Genomic DNA, 17,713 nt, shown 5'->3' with positions numbered 1-17,713 from the left:
CACACACACACACATACACACACACACACACCACACCACACCCCCACAGTTTGGGTCCTAGGAATGGAATTTTGAAGTATTGAGAAGGGGACTTTAAGAACCGCACGCCTCCGCTTTCTCGGGGCGGGGGGGGGTGGTGGTGGTGGAAATGCGTACTGCCCCGGAAGGTAATCATTTAAAGCTGGGTCACTGGCTGAGGTTCTACGGGTCCCGGGAGAGGGAAGTCCTCATATAACTGCGAGGCGCGGCCGTGACTCAATCAGTGGCGCCGGCATCTCTGGAGCGTGCAGCATTGGACTTGTGCTTTCTTCTTTCGTCCCCCTTCCCAAAGGAGTACCCTTTCCTTCACCCCACACCTTGGAGTAGGTAACTGGGCGCGGGCCAGTCACGTACAAGATTATTTGGGGTAGAGGGCGGGAGCACACGAGCGTGCTGGCAGGCGCGCTCATCTCCCGGTGTTTGCTCTGGGCTCGCATCCGGGGCAGCGAGGGGGCGGCCGCAGCGGACGCGTGAGAAGGCGAGCCAAGTTCTTGGGGAAACCAGGAACTGGAATAGAGGACTTTGAGCTACTGGGAGTACACAAGTCAGGAACCATTGCAGTTATATATTAATTTGAGTGTAGTGGTTAAGACATCTGCAAAGAAGAGGGGAATGACCCCGCTTCTTTCGTGGGGGAGGGTTATGAGAAATAGGGAAAGAATCTCATCTGTACGATCCTGGGGAGGAAGACTTTGGAAGTATAAGAGGCGAGGTACATTTGGGAGAATAGAAGAAAGGGGAGAGGTTTCTCCTTTGAGCATCAAGTTCATTTATACCAGCCCCGCAAAGTCAGCAGCCTAGGAAAGCCAGATTTTATTAGTATCTATGCCATGCTGGAATCGTAAGACTGGCAGAATCCTACCTCGCACTTGTAATATCATTCCTTTTCCCTCCTCTTCCCTCCCTATCACTACTTTTCCTTATACTGCAATGACGTGTCAGGTGGCAACTAGAAACTAGAACATTAAGAAAGTTCACTTGTTTCTTGAATTAAAGAAATTAATTCAAGAGGAATTATTACCAGCTGAAAAACGCCTTTTAAACCAAGCGCTTGCTTCTTACAGTTTCATGCCTCGGGCTTATCCCAGGCACCTGTCCTTACAGCTGCACATTTTGGATGCCTTTTTTTAAATTGCACGACTCACTGGTCCATCTAAACAGTTTTGAATTAGAAAGGTAAGAGACCGACTACAGGCATCTTTAGAAACGTATTCATTAGAATAATTACTAGGTCCTCTGCCTACCTGGGATTAGAAATTTCCCCCCCCAGGCATATGCATTGTTTCATGTTTTGTTTTTCTCAAAAGTGTTACTGGTTAAGGGGTTTAGTTGGGAGCATTACTTTAAAAAGATAAAAAAGATATTTTCGAAGCAGAGCTAAATACTAGATGATAATGTGGCAATGTTTGTTGAGGGAGGGGGAAGCGGTAGTGATTCATAAATACTTCTGAGGTCCGGGATTATGCAATCCTTTTTGTTTTGAGGGGGAAAGGGAAGCAATATTCCATATACATTAGGAGAATGATGCCAAACTAATAGTGACCTCATGCCCAGATGGGGTATCACTCACATACTGTTTTGATTGACCTAGGAGTAAACAAGTTACCGCAAAGGAAATGTTAGCACTTGATCAGGGTGAATTTAGGTAAGGTCTTTTTCTCTTGAAAATAGGAATTAGGAGATGTATAAGAGAAAGTAGAAACCCCAAACAGTAATTCTGGAAGGAGTAATACAGTAATAACTGCCCAGGAAACTTGAGTGTGGAGGTTGTTCAGTGACTTCAGTATTACTCACAGTTGATTCATATAACTTGTAACACATTTATCCAGCACCAAATAAATCAACATTACAAACAGATGGTCCAGTATTTTAATGGATACAGACAGCAAAATGCGCTTTCACTATTTTTTAGCCACCGTGTTCGTCTTCATTTAGCCATTAAGTGTTTATATTCATGAAGTTTCTTCAATAAAACCTTTACAACAATGGAAATAGTTGCTTTTTCTCATGCATACCAAAAAATGTTGGTAGCCTAATAATTGGGTGTTATTGTGCACTTACAGATTAAATAATGAAAAAAAATTTTTCTTCTCTGAATCCATAACATGACTAATCCTTCTAGGATATTTCCAGCTGTTTGATTTTCTCCACTTGGAAATCTTACCAACATCTCAAACTCAGGGAGTCCAAATTTGAACAGTGCACCTCCCCACTACCACTTTCTTCCTTTGATGTCCCAATGTCCTTAAAGTCATCTCCTTGGCATTAGCTTTGGAAACTCCTTACCCAGAAGGAGTTTTAGGAAAAGGAATGAAGTCTTATCTGCAAGAAATTAAATCTTGCCACTGCTACCCCCCCTAGGCCAAACTATTCCAAGAGGTTCTTTACTATAAGGGTTATAATGTAACCCATTAAATTTCCCAAGGGTAATTAACAGTTCACTCTTGCTCAAGCAGACTAGAACTCAGTGTAACAATTATAAATTACCAAGTAGCATAATTCATGTAAAATGTTAATTCCTTCCCTGCCCATCCAACCCCATACCTGCCAAAAAGATTTTTTTTCAGTGCCTTTCCATCATTAACAAATTAAGTACAGGAAGTCATTATCTGAGGATAATTGTTATCAGCCAAGAAAAGCTCACTTAAAGAGAATCCATGTGACATGGATACCAAAATCTTACCATAAATGGTACAAAAAAAAAGAACTGATCAAAATATTAGCTTAAAAAACTACACTTTAAAGTTTCATGATTATAACCAAAATTACTACATAGAACAATACTAATTGATTCTTCATTATAAATTTAGTGGCTTTTTTTTTTTTACAGTTTTCTGTCTTTTACTCCCATCCCAGCCCATCCCCCAAATTTAGTGGCTTTTTAAGTTGTTATTCTGAAAGAATGTAGAGTGGCATCTTAGACATGTCCAAGCATTTGATGTTTGATTGTAACACAGTAGTCATAAAATTATTTTTGCAAATACTGATCTTCACCCACTTAATTTCTTTCAGAATGCCTTGTTGATTTTTTTGCCCAGTGATTCAACTTTTCCAACTGCCTGACCTTCATTTGTCAGATTCTTTGCTTATGATTTGACCTCCTACATCTTCTATTTGGTTGAGAATAGATGGTATTTATAATTCTCAAATTTCATCTGGGAGAGACTAGCCAATGTATAATTTCATGTTGTGATTTTGCTTCATTTTGCAACCTCAGCAAACTGCACATTGAGATTTGAGTATGGTAGTAATTTGAATAAAATAATAAGGAGCTTGAGTGCAAACTTCACAGCCTGGCTTTTGAGATTCTCAGTTTAACTTCTTGAATCTTAACTCCCACTTAACTTTAATACAGCTGTTATTACTAATACTGAAATATCCAACTTTGTGAAAAAATAATCACATATTATTTGTGATTCCTTCAGTGGGAAATTGAAAGAGCGAACTCCAAAAGGCGCTTACATGGGAACAAGAGTTTGGTGCATACCAGTTAGGGTTTGACAAAAAATGTCTGAGATGTTCTGAATTACAATTACAGCTTCCAGAGAATAAGAAATCGACAAAACACCCCATAAATAGCTGTGAAACAGCACTGACAAGACTGCTCACATTTCAGCGTATCTATTGGAATTTAGAATTAATTTCCAGGTGGCTATTAATCCCATTATCCAAAAGTCACCGGCTCTGTAGAATCCTAGAAGCCTCTGCTTATTTACATATGAATTTCCCTTCTACTTCCCACAGTGAATCCACTGAAGCCTACACTTCCTTTCGGACTCTGTAGCCCATCCTGAAACTAGCCCCCCTTACCTTCCTCCATCCTGCGTCTATAGCTAATGCATTGATGGATCCTTCTAGAACGGCTTACATCTCTTTCACCCCATGTGATCTATAAATACTTGCACGTCTCTGAGGGAAGACGGACATATTGTCTTTCCTACCACTATATGCTTCAGGGGGGACAGATACCATTCCCCAAGACCAGTCTTCTTTTTTTGCTAGCAGTGGCCTGATAAACCCTTTCTTTTAAAATGACTGAGTTGTAGAAGTTAAAAGTTTTAACAGGTTGTTGGGTGATTTGCCTGCAAATTTGAAGGCATGTAGCCAAATCAGCCTTTGGAGATGTGCTGCAAATAGTAACATTATCCATTACACGTGAGTTGTTTTGTTTTGTTTTTTGAGGGGTTGGGGAGGGAAAGCTTGAGAACCACCAGGCTTGCCAAACTCACATATAGCATCCCTTCCCCCATATAGTGTACTTTGTGGTGGTACCTTCTACTTGGAATGCCTTCCCTGCCTTCTTGGTCTGTAAATCTCATGTTAATAACAAACTGCCTTTTAGTGGTAGCATTTAAAAAGTCCAATTTTCCCTTCCTCCCCACTGTATGTGATTTGTCCCTCATTTAAAGCACTCAGGTATTGCGTTGTCCCTGTAGACATTTACCCGTGTGGTTATTTGTGGAACAGTATGATCCCGAAGGGCAGGCATAGTGGTCAATTTGCACTTGGTATACACTCAAACATTTCAACTGTCCGTGCTCTCAAGGTTAAAAAGACTACTGTAGAGGCATTCAATATCCTGTGTCCTGGAAAAATACATTTGACACACCATAGACTTTTCACTGTTCAAACTGAACAGTTAAAATGGCTACGTGAATTCAAACAGTAGAGCATTCAACATTATGTACATGGGTATTTCTTTTAAGTATAGCACACATTGTAGATGACCTTAAATTCTGGCTACTGGCATAGATAAAATTCAACTTAAACTTGACTTTTAAACCTCGACATAGCATTAAGTTTAGGAAAGCTGTTCTGTCAGGGCCACAGGAGTGTGAAGCAAGGAATGGAAACCTCACTTGTTTCTGCATTGTGTTACTTGTAGTGACTGGCCCCCAAATGACACCATTTAGAGTGATGTTAAAAGTAATAATATATTTTTTTGTATTTTGTGTTTTTGAGATGCTTTTATAATTCTGAACATTTTGGGAATCAGTACAGTTTATTTTTCCATCACTATTTCAAACTGTACCTTTGAAGTCACTCTTTAATCACATTTTTTATTATTCACACACTTAGTAGATTGCTACAGAACACTGTTTTCCCTTGGGGCCAATTACATTAAGGTAATTACCCCAAAGAAGCCAAGCCCTTTTTGCCACTTTTCCTTCTGTAATTTCGGCCTGAAGCTTCTTTTGATTTTGTGTTTTAGCTCTCTAACATTCTAGCTTAAATATTTTAAATATTTGTCTGAAACAGCTACATTTGCTGATCCGCGCTAGATCTTTTGATTACACTGTTTCCTAATTTGAGTTGAGCTAACTTAGGTAACCTCTGAAAACCTAGTGGACACTATACAGATGTAAACCTGTGGGACCTACCAGGTAGTTTAGATGCCTTAAAAGTTTTATGTAAATCTCAAGAAATTAGTGGCCTCTTTGACCCTAATGATACCTATAGCAGAGAGACCCCTATGTTCTTCAAAATTAGGTGTTAAGGACCATTTTGTCTAGACTTTCTGGGAATCCAGACTACAAAGACTTTTCATAGAGAATATTACGGATTATCTAGTTCTTCCCTCAGTATCATCTAGTGATACCTTTACTTTTTAAAACCATAATTCTCTACTTTTAAGAAATGGAGATATGTAAAGTTTTTTAGTGGTATTTTATTGATTATGCTCTTATAATTGTCCCAATTTATTCCCCTTTGCTTCTTCTACCCAACTCTCCCTACTGTCTTTGGCAATCCCCACACCATTATTCATGTCCTTGAGTCATGCATATAAATTCTTTGGCTACTCCATTTCCTATACTGTACTTTATATCCCCACGGCTATTCTGTAACTACCTACTTGGACTTAATCCCCTCACCTCTTCACCCATTCCCCTTCTCCCTCCCATCTGGCAACCATCCAAATGCTCTCAGTATCCATGATTCTTTGTTCTTGTTTGCTTAGTGTTTTAGATTCACTTGTTGACAGGTGTATATTGCCATTTTATTGTTCACAGTTTGGATCATCTTTTTCTTAAATAAGTCCCCTTTAGGGACTTAAATAAGTCCCCTTTAGGGACTTCTTAAATAAGTCCCCTAAAGGGGACTTATTTCATATAATAATGGTTTGGTGATGACAAACTCCTTTAGTTTTTTCTAATCTGGAAGTTATCTTCCCTTCGATTCTAAATGACAGCTTTGCTGGGTAGAGCAATCTTGGCTATAGGTCCCTGCTTTTCATGACTTTGAGTATTTCTCGCCCGTCCCTTCAAGCCTACAAAGTTTGTTTTGAGAAATCAGCTGACAATCTTATGAAAACTCTTGTAGGTAATTATATGCTTTTCTCTTGCTGCTTTTAAGATTCTTTAAACTTTGGCATTTTAATTATGATGTGTCTTGGAGTGGCCTCTTGTCATCCATCCTGTTTGGGACTCTGGGCTTCCTGGATTCGGATGTCTATCACCTTCACCAAATTAGGGAAGTTTTCCTTCATTATTTATGCAGGTAGATTCCCAGTTTCTTGCTCTTCTCCTTTTGGCATCCCTATGATGGGAATGTTGGGCCGCTTGAAGTTTTCCCAGAGGCTGTACTATCCTCATTCTTTCGGATTCTTTTCCTTGTTGTTCTGAGTGGTTGTTTTTTGCTTCCTTATGTACCAAATCATTGATTTGATTCTTGGCTTCATCCAATCTACTTTTGTTCCCTGTAAATTGTTCTTAATTTCAGTTACTATATCCTTTGTTTCTGATGATCTTTTTTATGCTACTGTGGTCCTAAGTTCCTTGAGCATCCTTTCTTTTCTTTTTTAAATAATGAGGGTATTTTTGCTTTTTTGAAAAAAGATTTTATCTATTTATTTTTAGAGAGAGGGGACAGAAGGGAGGAGGAGAGGGAGAGAAACATCAATGTGTGGTTGCCTCTTGAGCACCCCTTACTAGGGACTTGGCCTGCAACCCATGCATGTGCCCCGGCTGGGACTGAACTGGCAACCCTTTGGTTCATGGGCTGATGCTCAATCTTCTCAGCCACGCCAGCTAGGGCTAAGTTCCTTGAGCATCCTTAGCAGTATTTTGAACTCTGCATCTGATAGATTGCTTACCTTCATGTTGTTTAGCTTTTTCTAGAGTTTTGATCTGTTCTTTCAGTTGGGCCATGTTTCTTTGTCTCCTCATTTTGGCAGCCTCCCAGTGTTGCTTCTGTGTATTAGGTAGAGTTGCTATGACTGTCTGGTAGAGCGACCTAATATAGTAGGTGTCCCATAGGGTCCAGTGGCAGAGCCTGCCCTTTCACCCAACCTGGGTACTTGAACTGCACCCTTAATGTGGGCTGTGAGTACACCCTCCTCTTGTAGTTGAGCCTTGGTTGCTAGTGACAGGTCAATGGGAGAGATTTCTAAGCCAGTCAGTTGCAAGGATTGGCTATGATCACTGACCATCAACCTCCACTCTCTGTGGAGGGTCAGCTGTGCAGGGGCAGGGTGGTAGTGCTCTGACTTGGTCTGTAGCTGTTCATTGGGTGCACAGGCCCTGGCATTTCCTGGGTGGTGCAGGCCAAGGTCAGCCCCCACCTTTGTTTTGCTGGAGGCCACCATGCCTTAGCTATAAAGCAGTCTAAGATGGCTGCTACTTATGCTGGGCTTGGAGATTCCCAGGTGGAGCCAAGCTGTGAATCTAGGCTGGTTGCTGCTAGTGCCAGGCCTGGGGCCACTTAACAAGAGGTAAGGAGGCTGGGAGTTCACTGAGATCAATAGTTGCTCATTTGAAAGGATTTAGGATGCTGTGAAGCTTGAGCCAAGATCAGCCATTCATGTGGAAAAGCTATTAACGGTTTTAAGTTGGGTGGGATGGAGCCTCATGGGAGACAGAGGTTGCAAACGGTGTTAGCCAGGTTGATATAGTTTCAGATATAGCACCCTGCCAGCTGTGCGGCGCTACCCACCTGTCTGGGAGAAAGCTATTCCCCATTTCTCACCTTGATGCCGGACTCCTCAGTTTCTTCCTGCATGCCACTGGTGCCTTCATGCTGCTATCCTGGTTTTGGAGCTCAGAGGGAGTGAGTCTGAATAAGTCTGTGGGTGGGTTCTTTAAGAGGAACTGCTTGGGATGCCAGACGTTTTTACCGATTCAATCCCTGCTGGTTTTTGCAGCCAGAAGTCATGGAGACTTACCTTCCTGGCACTGGTACCTTGGGCTGCAGGGCCTGGTGTGGGGCTGGGACTCCTCTCTCCGGAGAGATCCCTTCCAGATTTTTATCCATCACACGTATATGTTGGACCAGCTTGTTCCACATCTCTGCTCCTCCTACCAGACTGGATGGATGTGTTTTAATTCTATAGTTTCAGAGTTCATTTAGCTCGAATTCTGCTGATTTTGAGTAATGGTAGTTCCATAACTTAGCTATATTTGTGATGTGGTTGTGTGAGAAGGCAAGCTGTGTTCATCTATGCCTCCGTATTGACTAGAAGTCTCAGAAAAGTTATTTGGATTCAATGTTACTTTTTTTTTTTTTTTTTTTAATCTTTAGAGGGGAAGGAGAGAGGGAGAGAAACATCAATGTATGGTTGCCTCTAGTGCGTCCCCTGCTGGGAACTGGCTTGCAGGGAACTGGCTTGCAGCCCAGGCATGTGTCCTGACTGGGAATTGAACCGAGATCCTCTGGTTCGCAGGCCTGTGCTCAAACCACTGAGCTACACCAGCCAGGGCCCAATGTTACTTTTTAAAAGGTAAAAAAAAATCGAGGCATTGCATACTGTTCTGGTAAATGAGATTTCTTGGTTTCCTAACATTTATTTTCTCTTAATTAGTAGAATTAAAAGAGGAGGAAATTTTCCTTCTCTGGCATTAATAGAAGAGAATGGAAAATAAAAATCTAGGTTCTTTTACCTGAGAGTGGAGCATCCAGGTAGACAAATAGCTAGCCTTTGGTTAGTTTTCATCTTGTTCAGCACTCTGCTTTTACTGTAATAATGTCTAACACACACCAAAGCCAGTGAATAGTTTACCTAGTAAATTTTTATCTGGGGTACTTCCAAAGGAATAACTGCCTGCTTTCAAATGCTATATGCATATAATCACCTTGCTAAATTCTGTCTCTAAATATCTAACCATTCATGTAGCTTCTTTATTACTTTCAAGCCTCTTTTCAAATATCATTGAAAGAGGGCTTTCCCTATCACTCTGTAGATTAGCAACATCCCTCTGCCCCATCTTCTTTTATTTATTTATTTTATTATTTTTCAAGTACACTTTTCTGCCTTTTATTTCCTTCCTGCCCCCCCATGCTCCCCGCCTCCCTCCCATTTCCACCCCTGCCCCATCTTCTTTACTCTTTTTCTTCTTAATCTTTCTCTGTAAAACTTAGTCACCTGACATAAGTTGTGTGTATCATTCCTTCCTTTTTTCCTCCCTCTCTCCCCACCAGAAAGAAAACTCCTATGGGGCATGGCTTTTCTTGTGCACCACTGTCTCCAACACTAAGGATGTCCGCTCATTTTCAGTGTCTCTGAGTCTGCAAGCTGATACTCAACTGATACTTGGTTTTTATGAATACTATTTTGTACATACTTCTTCACAATTTAAATGAGCATGAAGATGTACAGACATACCTTTCTCTCATCCTCATTAAGTGGTTTTAATTTAGCATATAGTCATCTTTTCTTACCTAAGGCCTCAAATTTTGCTTTTTTGCCAAAGTCGTTATTGGAAATTCAGTTTCTAGGTTTACCCATAATGTATAAGCAACAATGCTGATAACCTTTTAATAGAAATACATTTAATTTTACAACAGAAATACATGTTGTGCACCAGGAAAAAATACACCCAAAGGACAGTGAAGTGACTGCCAGTACAGCAAGGCCATGTGTCACTAGCCTGTACATCCAAAGCACAACCCCTTGACTGGTCTCTCAGCTTTGTCTGTCTTTGGACCCAACATTGCCTGCAGCAGCTCACCTATCCTGAACAATAATTAAATCACCTATTGGAGATTATAAGAATGCAAAGTTAATGGTTGTTAATTGAGATGTAATTCATACACCCTAAAATTCACCTTAAATTGTAAAATTCCATGGTTTTTAGTACATACACTATTTAATTCCTGAACATTTTCATCAAAAAGAAATACAACACCCATAAGCAGTAACTTCCTATTCCTTTCTTCCCCTAGTCCCTTGGCAACCACTAATCTGCCTTTGGTGTCTATGGCTTTGCCTACTCTGGATATTTCATTCAAATGGAATCATACAGTACAGGGTCCAGCAGAAGTTAATGCTGCTTGAGTATGGTTGGTAGAATAGTGATATGAGTGTAATAATTTAGATTTTTAATTTGAACATTTCACCTAAAATGTCATGTGGTGTGCTTGAGTGTGACATTGTTATGTTACAGAATTACATGCTTGATATTTTATAATAAAAAGGCATTATTTGTGCCAAACCCTATATTTGGCCTTTTGTGCCTGGCTTCTTTCACTTAGCATAGATTTTTTTTTTAAAGGTTCACCCATGTTGCAGAATGTCAGAACTCTATTCCTTTTTATGGCTGAATAATATTCCATTGTATGGAATACCATATTTTATTTACCCATTCATCCACTGATGATATTTAGGTTGTTTCCACTTCGGGGTTATTAGGAATAAGACTTCCATGAACATTCTGTACAAGTTTTTATATGAGCTGTTTCATTTCTCTTGGTTATATACCTAGGAATGAAATTACTGGGTCACATGGGAACTCTAGTTAATCTTTTGAGGAACTATTTTTTTTTTTTCAAAGTGCCCGCTGTTTTTCAAAGTGCCTGCACCATTTTACATTCCTACCAACAGTGCATGCATGAAGGTACCAGGTTTTCCACATCCTCACTAACAGTTGTTACTATCTATCTTTTATTGCAATCATTGTAATGGGGGTGAAGTGGTATCTCATTGTGGTTTTACCTTTCCCTGATGGCCAAGGATCCTTACATATTTTCATGTGCACATTGGCCATTTGTAGATGATCTTTGGAGATATGTCTATTCAGATCCTTTGTCTATTTTCGACTAGGTTGTCTTTTAATTATTGTTGTAAGAGTTTTTACATATTTCACATACAAGTCTTCTACCAGATTTGCAAACTATTTTTCTTTTTTTTAATTTTTATTTAATTATTTTTCAAGTACATTTTTTTGGTCTATTTCTCCCATCCCAGCCCCCCCCCCCCCCCCGTCTACCCACCTCCCTCCCATTTCACCCCCCCCCAGTCCTCATCCCTGTGTCTTTCATACTTTGCAAACTATTTTTCCTTCCATGGACTGTCTTTTTACTATCTTGATAGTATCTTTCAAAGCACAGAAGTTTTTAATTTTGATGAAGGCCTGATTTATCTTCTCTTTGGTTGCTTTGTGCTTTAGGTATCTTATCTAAGAGACTCCTGCCTAATCCAAGATCATGAAGATTTATACTTAGGTTTTCTTCTAAGAGTTTTATATGGTTATCTTTCAGATTTAGGTCTTTGACCCATTTCAAGTTAATTTTTATAATATGGGATAAATAGAGGTTCATTTTCATTCTTATGTATATATCTAGTCCCAAAACATTTAATTTTAAAGACTGTTCCTTTCCCCAGTGAATTGCCTTGGCACTCCTGTTGACATTCAAAAGACCATAAATCTATGGGTTTAATTCTGGACTCCCAGTTCTATTTCATTAATCCTTATGCCAGTACCCACACCATCTTGATTACTGTGGCTTTTACAGTAAGTTTTGTAATCAGGCAGTATGAGTCACTTAACTTTGTGCCAAGATAATTTTGACATTGAGCCTTAGTGAAATAAAGACAAATAGATCAGAACTGTTCTTCAGAACATGTCTAAGCAGGTCCTGCACTAACCTAGTTTTTAGAACAGAATAGCTCTCAAGACTTACCCAGCCAGATGCACTTTATTCCTTCCTTCATTTATTCAGCAGTGAGTTTAGGAAGTGTTTATTATAGCAACATCACTGTGAGAAATTTTGAAAGTTGGATAATGTAGAGAAAAATCTAATGTCTAGGAAACAGTTTTGAAAATCATTTCATCCTAAGTGGGTAATAGTAATGGTAGGGATGACACTTCCAAGAAATGTTAGAGATAGAATTTTTAGAACTTGCAATGGATAAGTTATGGTTGGTAAAGAAGAATAAGGGATTGGAGACATGTATATTTTCTAGCTGGGGAATGATGGGTTGCTCTAGTTAGGGAAGTAGATTGTGATGGGCAGAGTAAAGATACTACCATCTGTTCTTTCAAGAAGAAAAAATAGGGTTATGAGAAGGGTGAGTGAGTGTTTTGTTGGTTGTGTTTTAGGACTGGGGAAACTTCCTGTCTGAGGTAAAAACTGAAGATGCAGTGGATAGTTTAATTATCCCTTTAGGTCCCAGGAGAAACAGAGCAAAGCCACTTTTTTCCTCTAAGACAGCAGGAGAGGTGATGATTCTTGATAGTCTATATTTTCCCTGGAGCTAAAGTTGGGAGGTGGGATGGGTTAGGGAACTATGGAACTTAAGAGTAGTGAAGGGTTGGAATAGCCATTGAGGAATGTAGATAAAATAACAAGGAAACAGAAAATAGGCGTGAAAAGACATGAACGAGGATCAATTCAGAAAGTCCAACAGCCAGCTAAATATCAGTTCCTGAAAAAGAGCAGTGGAAGTGGAAGGAAGGGGCATTGTTGGTGAAATAACTCAAGAAAAGTTCCCCATCATGAAACACAGTCTGAAGTTTCTAGATTGAAAGTACCCAATACATTAACATCAACGTGAAGACATGAGTAACTAAAAGTTTGCAGAGAAAGAAAGCAGGTCACAAAGAAAAAGGGTCAAGAATCAGAATGGCTTCAGGTTTTGCAACAGTAACACCAGAAGCAAGACAACTGAGCATCACATCCCAATTTCTGATAGAAAATTATTTTCATCCGTAATTCTATATGCAGATAGATTATCAATCAACTTTTGAGCATAGAAAAAAAGATGTTCAGAAATTCAGGGTACAAAAATGAAGACTTTAGCCAAGACAGGGGGAAAGAATAGTAGAAACAAATGGGATGGGACTACTCTTTTCATCACAGATCTTGTATTACTAGTGAACTAAACTTTTATACATTAAAACTGTAAAGTGAATGGGCCACCAAAAGAAAAAGTATTAAAATAAAATGAATGGGCAATAATCATGTGAATGTATTTAATGCCACTGCATTGTACATTTTAAAATTATTAACATGGGTCCTAGCCAAGTAATTAAGTTGGGTTAGAGTGCTGTCCTGATACACCAAGGTTGCAGGTTCTGTCCCCCATCAGGGCACGTACAAGAATCAACCAATAAATGCATAAATAAGTGAAATAACAAATTGATGTGTGTCTCTCTTCTCCTTTCTGTAAAGGCAATAAATAAAATTATTAACATGGTATATTCACTTAACTCAAGTTTAAAAAAATTGAAGCTAGAAATAGCTCAACTCTTAAAGTTTAGCTATAAAGGGTAGATAAAGGACTGTAGGTGAGGAGTGGATGGGGAGCCATATAAAATCTTTGTACTGTCCCCTTGGAAAGTCTATTAAATTTGGAGTTTGGAAATCCAAGAATGTTATCTAAGGTGTCCTAGAACATGCATGGTAGGAGCTTGGCTACCATGGACTGGACTGCACTGGAATGGCTTTAAGTTCTTCCCTGGCTGTTTCTGGGGCCTTTGTGTTTACTTTCCCGTCTACAGCAGTTCTCCCAGCTCTTCATCCAAGAAAAAGGCCTTTGATGACAGATTAGTTTTCACCATTTAAGTACTGTGACCAGTGGCCTATGAATAAATTTTTAATTCAGAAAAATAAATGTTACCTAAACATATCTCTTTCTCTTGCAGTGTGAACTTCTTGCCTAAGGACTGGAAAGACTAATTAGTTTGAAAATGGAAAAACAAGAACCAGCGGATTCTTCTCGAAAAACCAAACAGTTTATTATTTCAGAGGAGGTATAAATTGTTTTTCACTTCCCTTTCCTCTCCCCACATAAGGCGAAGTTTCAGAGAAATGTATAGACCATTTGTTCAAAATTATGTGTAATTCTTAAAGACAGTTCTTAAACATTGTTCCTACTGCTTTTTTAGATCTCAGGGACATGGTGAGCTTGTGTGGGAGCAGCAGTGTATTCTTCATTATTATATATGTATTAGTGAGATTGAGACTTTTAAAAATGGACTTTGGCTGATACAAAAATTCTCAATTTTTACTTAAAATTTCCCTGGGTAAAAGAACAAATCACATGTGAGTTTTAGGGCCTAGACATTTCATACTTAGATATCACATCCTAACTAGCTGTTTATGATCTCATATCTATAAGAACAATAAAAACCTAACTTTTTATCTGTAGTCTAAATTCCAGGACAAATGGATGTTTTGTGTGTTATTTAGTTTAGCTTTTATAAAATCTCTTCCTATAGGGGCCATTGCCATGGATAAATTTTAAATCCTTCATTTTGGAACTCTGATCTTGACACCTTCCACCGGTTCTTTTTTGATTTAAAAATCCCGCCATGTGGTCCAGTGAGGTCTGGGTTCTGTTGCAGCCAGAAGGTGCCCTTCCAGGCTAGGCCAGGCAGAATGGCTCTTGGTGCCCTGCAGGCCCTGAGGAGGCCACAGTAAGGGCCAGGGAGGAGCCTGGCTGTCTCAAGCAGAGGCAGAGGTGGCTCTGTAAATAGCGGGTGTTGGGAGACAGTCGCCCATGGCCCAGGAGAAGGGCCTCAGGTCCATACCATAGCTGGCCCAGAGCACCACACAAAGGCCAGGCTGCAGGTGTAAGAAACTGTGACTGAAGAAAATTAAAGGCCATGGAATAAGATGGACTTGAATTGCAACTGCAAGAGCCAAACTCATTATTTGATGCAAGTTTTTCAGAACACTTCTCATACATTTCCTGTTTGATCATCACAACATCCTGTGTAGAGCCAACTCTACACATATGGTTGATGACTACTAAACTGTTGTAGGAGCACAAGAAACAATTGTTTGCCATGTTGTGGATTCAGACATAACTGTGCATAACTTTGTTCCTGATGACCCGAACTCAGTTGTAATCCAAGAAGTTATTGAGGACATTGTTATAGAAGATGTTCAGTGCCCAGATATGGAAGGAGCAGATGTAGCAGAAATGGTCCTCATTCCTGAGGAAGTGCTGGACTCAAATGTAACTAAAGAAGTTTCTTTAGAACATTACACAGCTCCAGGTATGTTTTGGCTTCTGATATCACTTCATAATCAATGTCTATATCAGAATATGTAATCACAGGTGAATGTACACGTGTCTGATGTTGAACACATTGAACATGTGTTCATGATAGTGAAGTATAGTAAATGCAGAAATCATCACTGATCCCATGACAACAGATATATTAATAGTTTCAGAAGAAATACTGGGAGCAGAGTCTGCCTCTGCAGCAGTCATAGATGCCAATGAACCATCTCCCTGTGAACCAGCAAGATGATAAGAACAACTGTGTTTGGAATGACCTTGGCTGCAGAATCAGAAATCAATCCTTGTAAAGTAGATGGCACTTTCCCTGAAGTCATCAAAGTGCACATTTTTAATGCTGACCCTGAAGAGGATGACTTAGGTGGCACTGTAGACACTGGAGAATAAGCCTAAGAATGATCATGGACTTGAACATGTTCTAAGGGAAAAGATAGTTTATATGACCGTCAATGACTCTCAGCAAAAAGATAAAACATCTAAATGTTGCTGAAATGGCTGAAGTATATATGAACGTGGTTGTGGGAGTATAGGATGCAGCTGCAGCAGCACCACCACACATGAACAGCAAGTTGATGACATGAAATGAAACCTTCATGCTGACGGTGGGGGCAGCAGTTTATGGTAGTAATTCGGATGGAATTGAAAACCAGAATGGCACTGCAAGCACCCTCTTGCATATAGATGAGTCACCGGGCTCAAGACAAGACCTGATTCAAGGCAGTACCAAACAGCAATGATAAGGGCCCTGATGGACATCCCTTGACTATCTATCCTTGTATGACTTGTGGGAAAAAGTTTAAGTCAAGAGGTTTTTTGAAAAGGTGTATGAAAAACCATCCTGAACTCTTGCCAAGAAGTACCACCGTACTGACACTACCAAGAAGAAGATAAGTTTGCACAGCTGCCTGGAGAGCCACAAGCTGACCAACAAGACAGAAGGCCATTGAGCGGGATGATCATGGGGAGCATTTCTCCTGTGTTGGGGCTTTATTTACTCACAAAATGGTGAATAAGGAAAAAGCCAACAAAATGCAGTCCACAGCAAGAACTTTCTCAGTATTTGCGTGTTCAGTAAAGGTTTCATCGCCATTGGAGCTCAAAAAGCACATGCGAATCCATACTGGGGAGAAGCCATACACCAGTGCAAGCACTATGAATACAGGTCTGCATACTCGTCTAAATTGAAAACACATGTGAAAACTAAGCATAGTAAAGAGCTCCCATTCAAGTGTGACATTTGTCTTTGGACTTTCTCAGATACCACAGAGGTGCAGCAACACGCTCTTACCAAGAATGCAAACCACATCGTTTGCATTGGACCAGAAGAGTGAGAACTCAAGTGATTTGACACAACACAATTTCAGTTCACACAAAGGACTGCCCCCATGAAATGTGACATGTGTGATAAAGGTTTTCATGGGCCTTTAGGACTCAAGAAACACGTGACTGCCCCCAAGGCAAAAACTGTACCAGTGTTGACATGGTAACTTTAAGATTGCAGATTATTTCTAAGTTGCCATATTCTCTCGGTTCACACAAAAGAGCTTCCATTTAGGGGCAAGAGATGTAGAAAAGTATTTAGACAACAAAAGGAGCTTAAAAAGCATATGAAGACACACAGTCACAGGAAAGTGTATCAGTGTTGCGTATCAGTAACACAACAGATGCCTCAGGCTTTACATGGCACCTTATTTCCACTCATACAAAGTGCTACCCTCGCTGTTTGAGTCCTGCAGAAAGAGTTCCAAAGACCTTCAGAAAGAAACAGCACTTAATGCAGCATCATAAAGTAGAGAGCCTGTCCCAGCAGTACTTCCACAGACATTTGTGGAGATGTTGGCCTTGACGCAGAAAATTCATTTTAAAGCCAACCGGCCTCGTCCACATACAGTACTGTATATTGATTTATGCTGTGTACAAATAGAATATTCCCTCTAGTTGACTTATTTTTTTACATTTTGTTCAGTAGTGTTCTGAATTTTATTCAATTTGTTTAATCAATGGGGAAAAGTACTAACAAGCAAGTTGATTTTAATGACGTAATCCGTGCCTCTATACTGAAATTTCTCTTACTTGTTTTGTATTTATTTAAATATTTACCTTGCTTGCCATGATGGTACTCTTTTTAAGACCACTTAAAGCTAGGGTAACTTTAGATTGCATCAATATTTCTTTCGGAGTAACCATTTTTCCCCTATAAATTTCTCACAATATAATTGTCAGACATCCACTAACATAAATGGGAGATTTAACCGTCAGGTCTAATTATGCTAACACAGAAGTTATTTAATTGTCTTGCTTATTAATCTTTTCAGACCAAATGACAGTGAAAGTTTCCATTTGAGCTTTTGTATCCATGGCTTCGCTGAGTAAAGAACACTAGCTGGGTTTGTTTACCTTTTGTTTTTTCTTTTTTTTTAAGATTTAATT

At 39.6% G+C, this 17,713-nt stretch overlaps 1 protein-coding gene and 1 pseudogene across 4 annotated transcripts in view; both read left to right on the top strand.

The window, feature by feature from the left end:
- Positions 1–212: 212 nt before the first annotated feature.
- NUDT5 (nudix hydrolase 5) overlaps positions 213–17,713 on the top strand; it is a 37,208-nt gene continuing 19,707 nt past the window's right edge. The window contains exons 1-2 of one of the 4 annotated variants that reach the window (XM_053665800.1): positions 213–362; positions 13,899–14,006. In XM_053665800.1, coding sequence (XP_053521775.1) covers positions 13,944–14,006 — 63 coding nt within the window. In that variant the 5' untranslated portion in view covers positions 213–362; positions 13,899–13,943. Of the gene's footprint in view, positions 367–13,898; positions 14,007–17,713 lie in introns of all 4 variants that reach the window. The other 3 variants (XM_053665799.1, XM_037155191.2, XM_037155190.2) reach the window with 3 other exon arrangements.
- On the top strand, positions 14,016–17,679 carry LOC119056685 (zinc finger X-chromosomal protein-like; annotated as a pseudogene).

The sequence above is a fragment of the Artibeus jamaicensis genome, unplaced genomic scaffold, assembly GCF_021234435.1.
Source record: "Artibeus jamaicensis isolate MK-2021 breed Jamaican fruit bat unplaced genomic scaffold, CSHL_Jam_final contig_426, whole genome shotgun sequence".
Taxonomy (NCBI): domain Eukaryota; kingdom Metazoa; phylum Chordata; class Mammalia; order Chiroptera; family Phyllostomidae; genus Artibeus; species Artibeus jamaicensis.
This window is presented reverse-complemented; position numbering and strand designations above follow the sequence as displayed.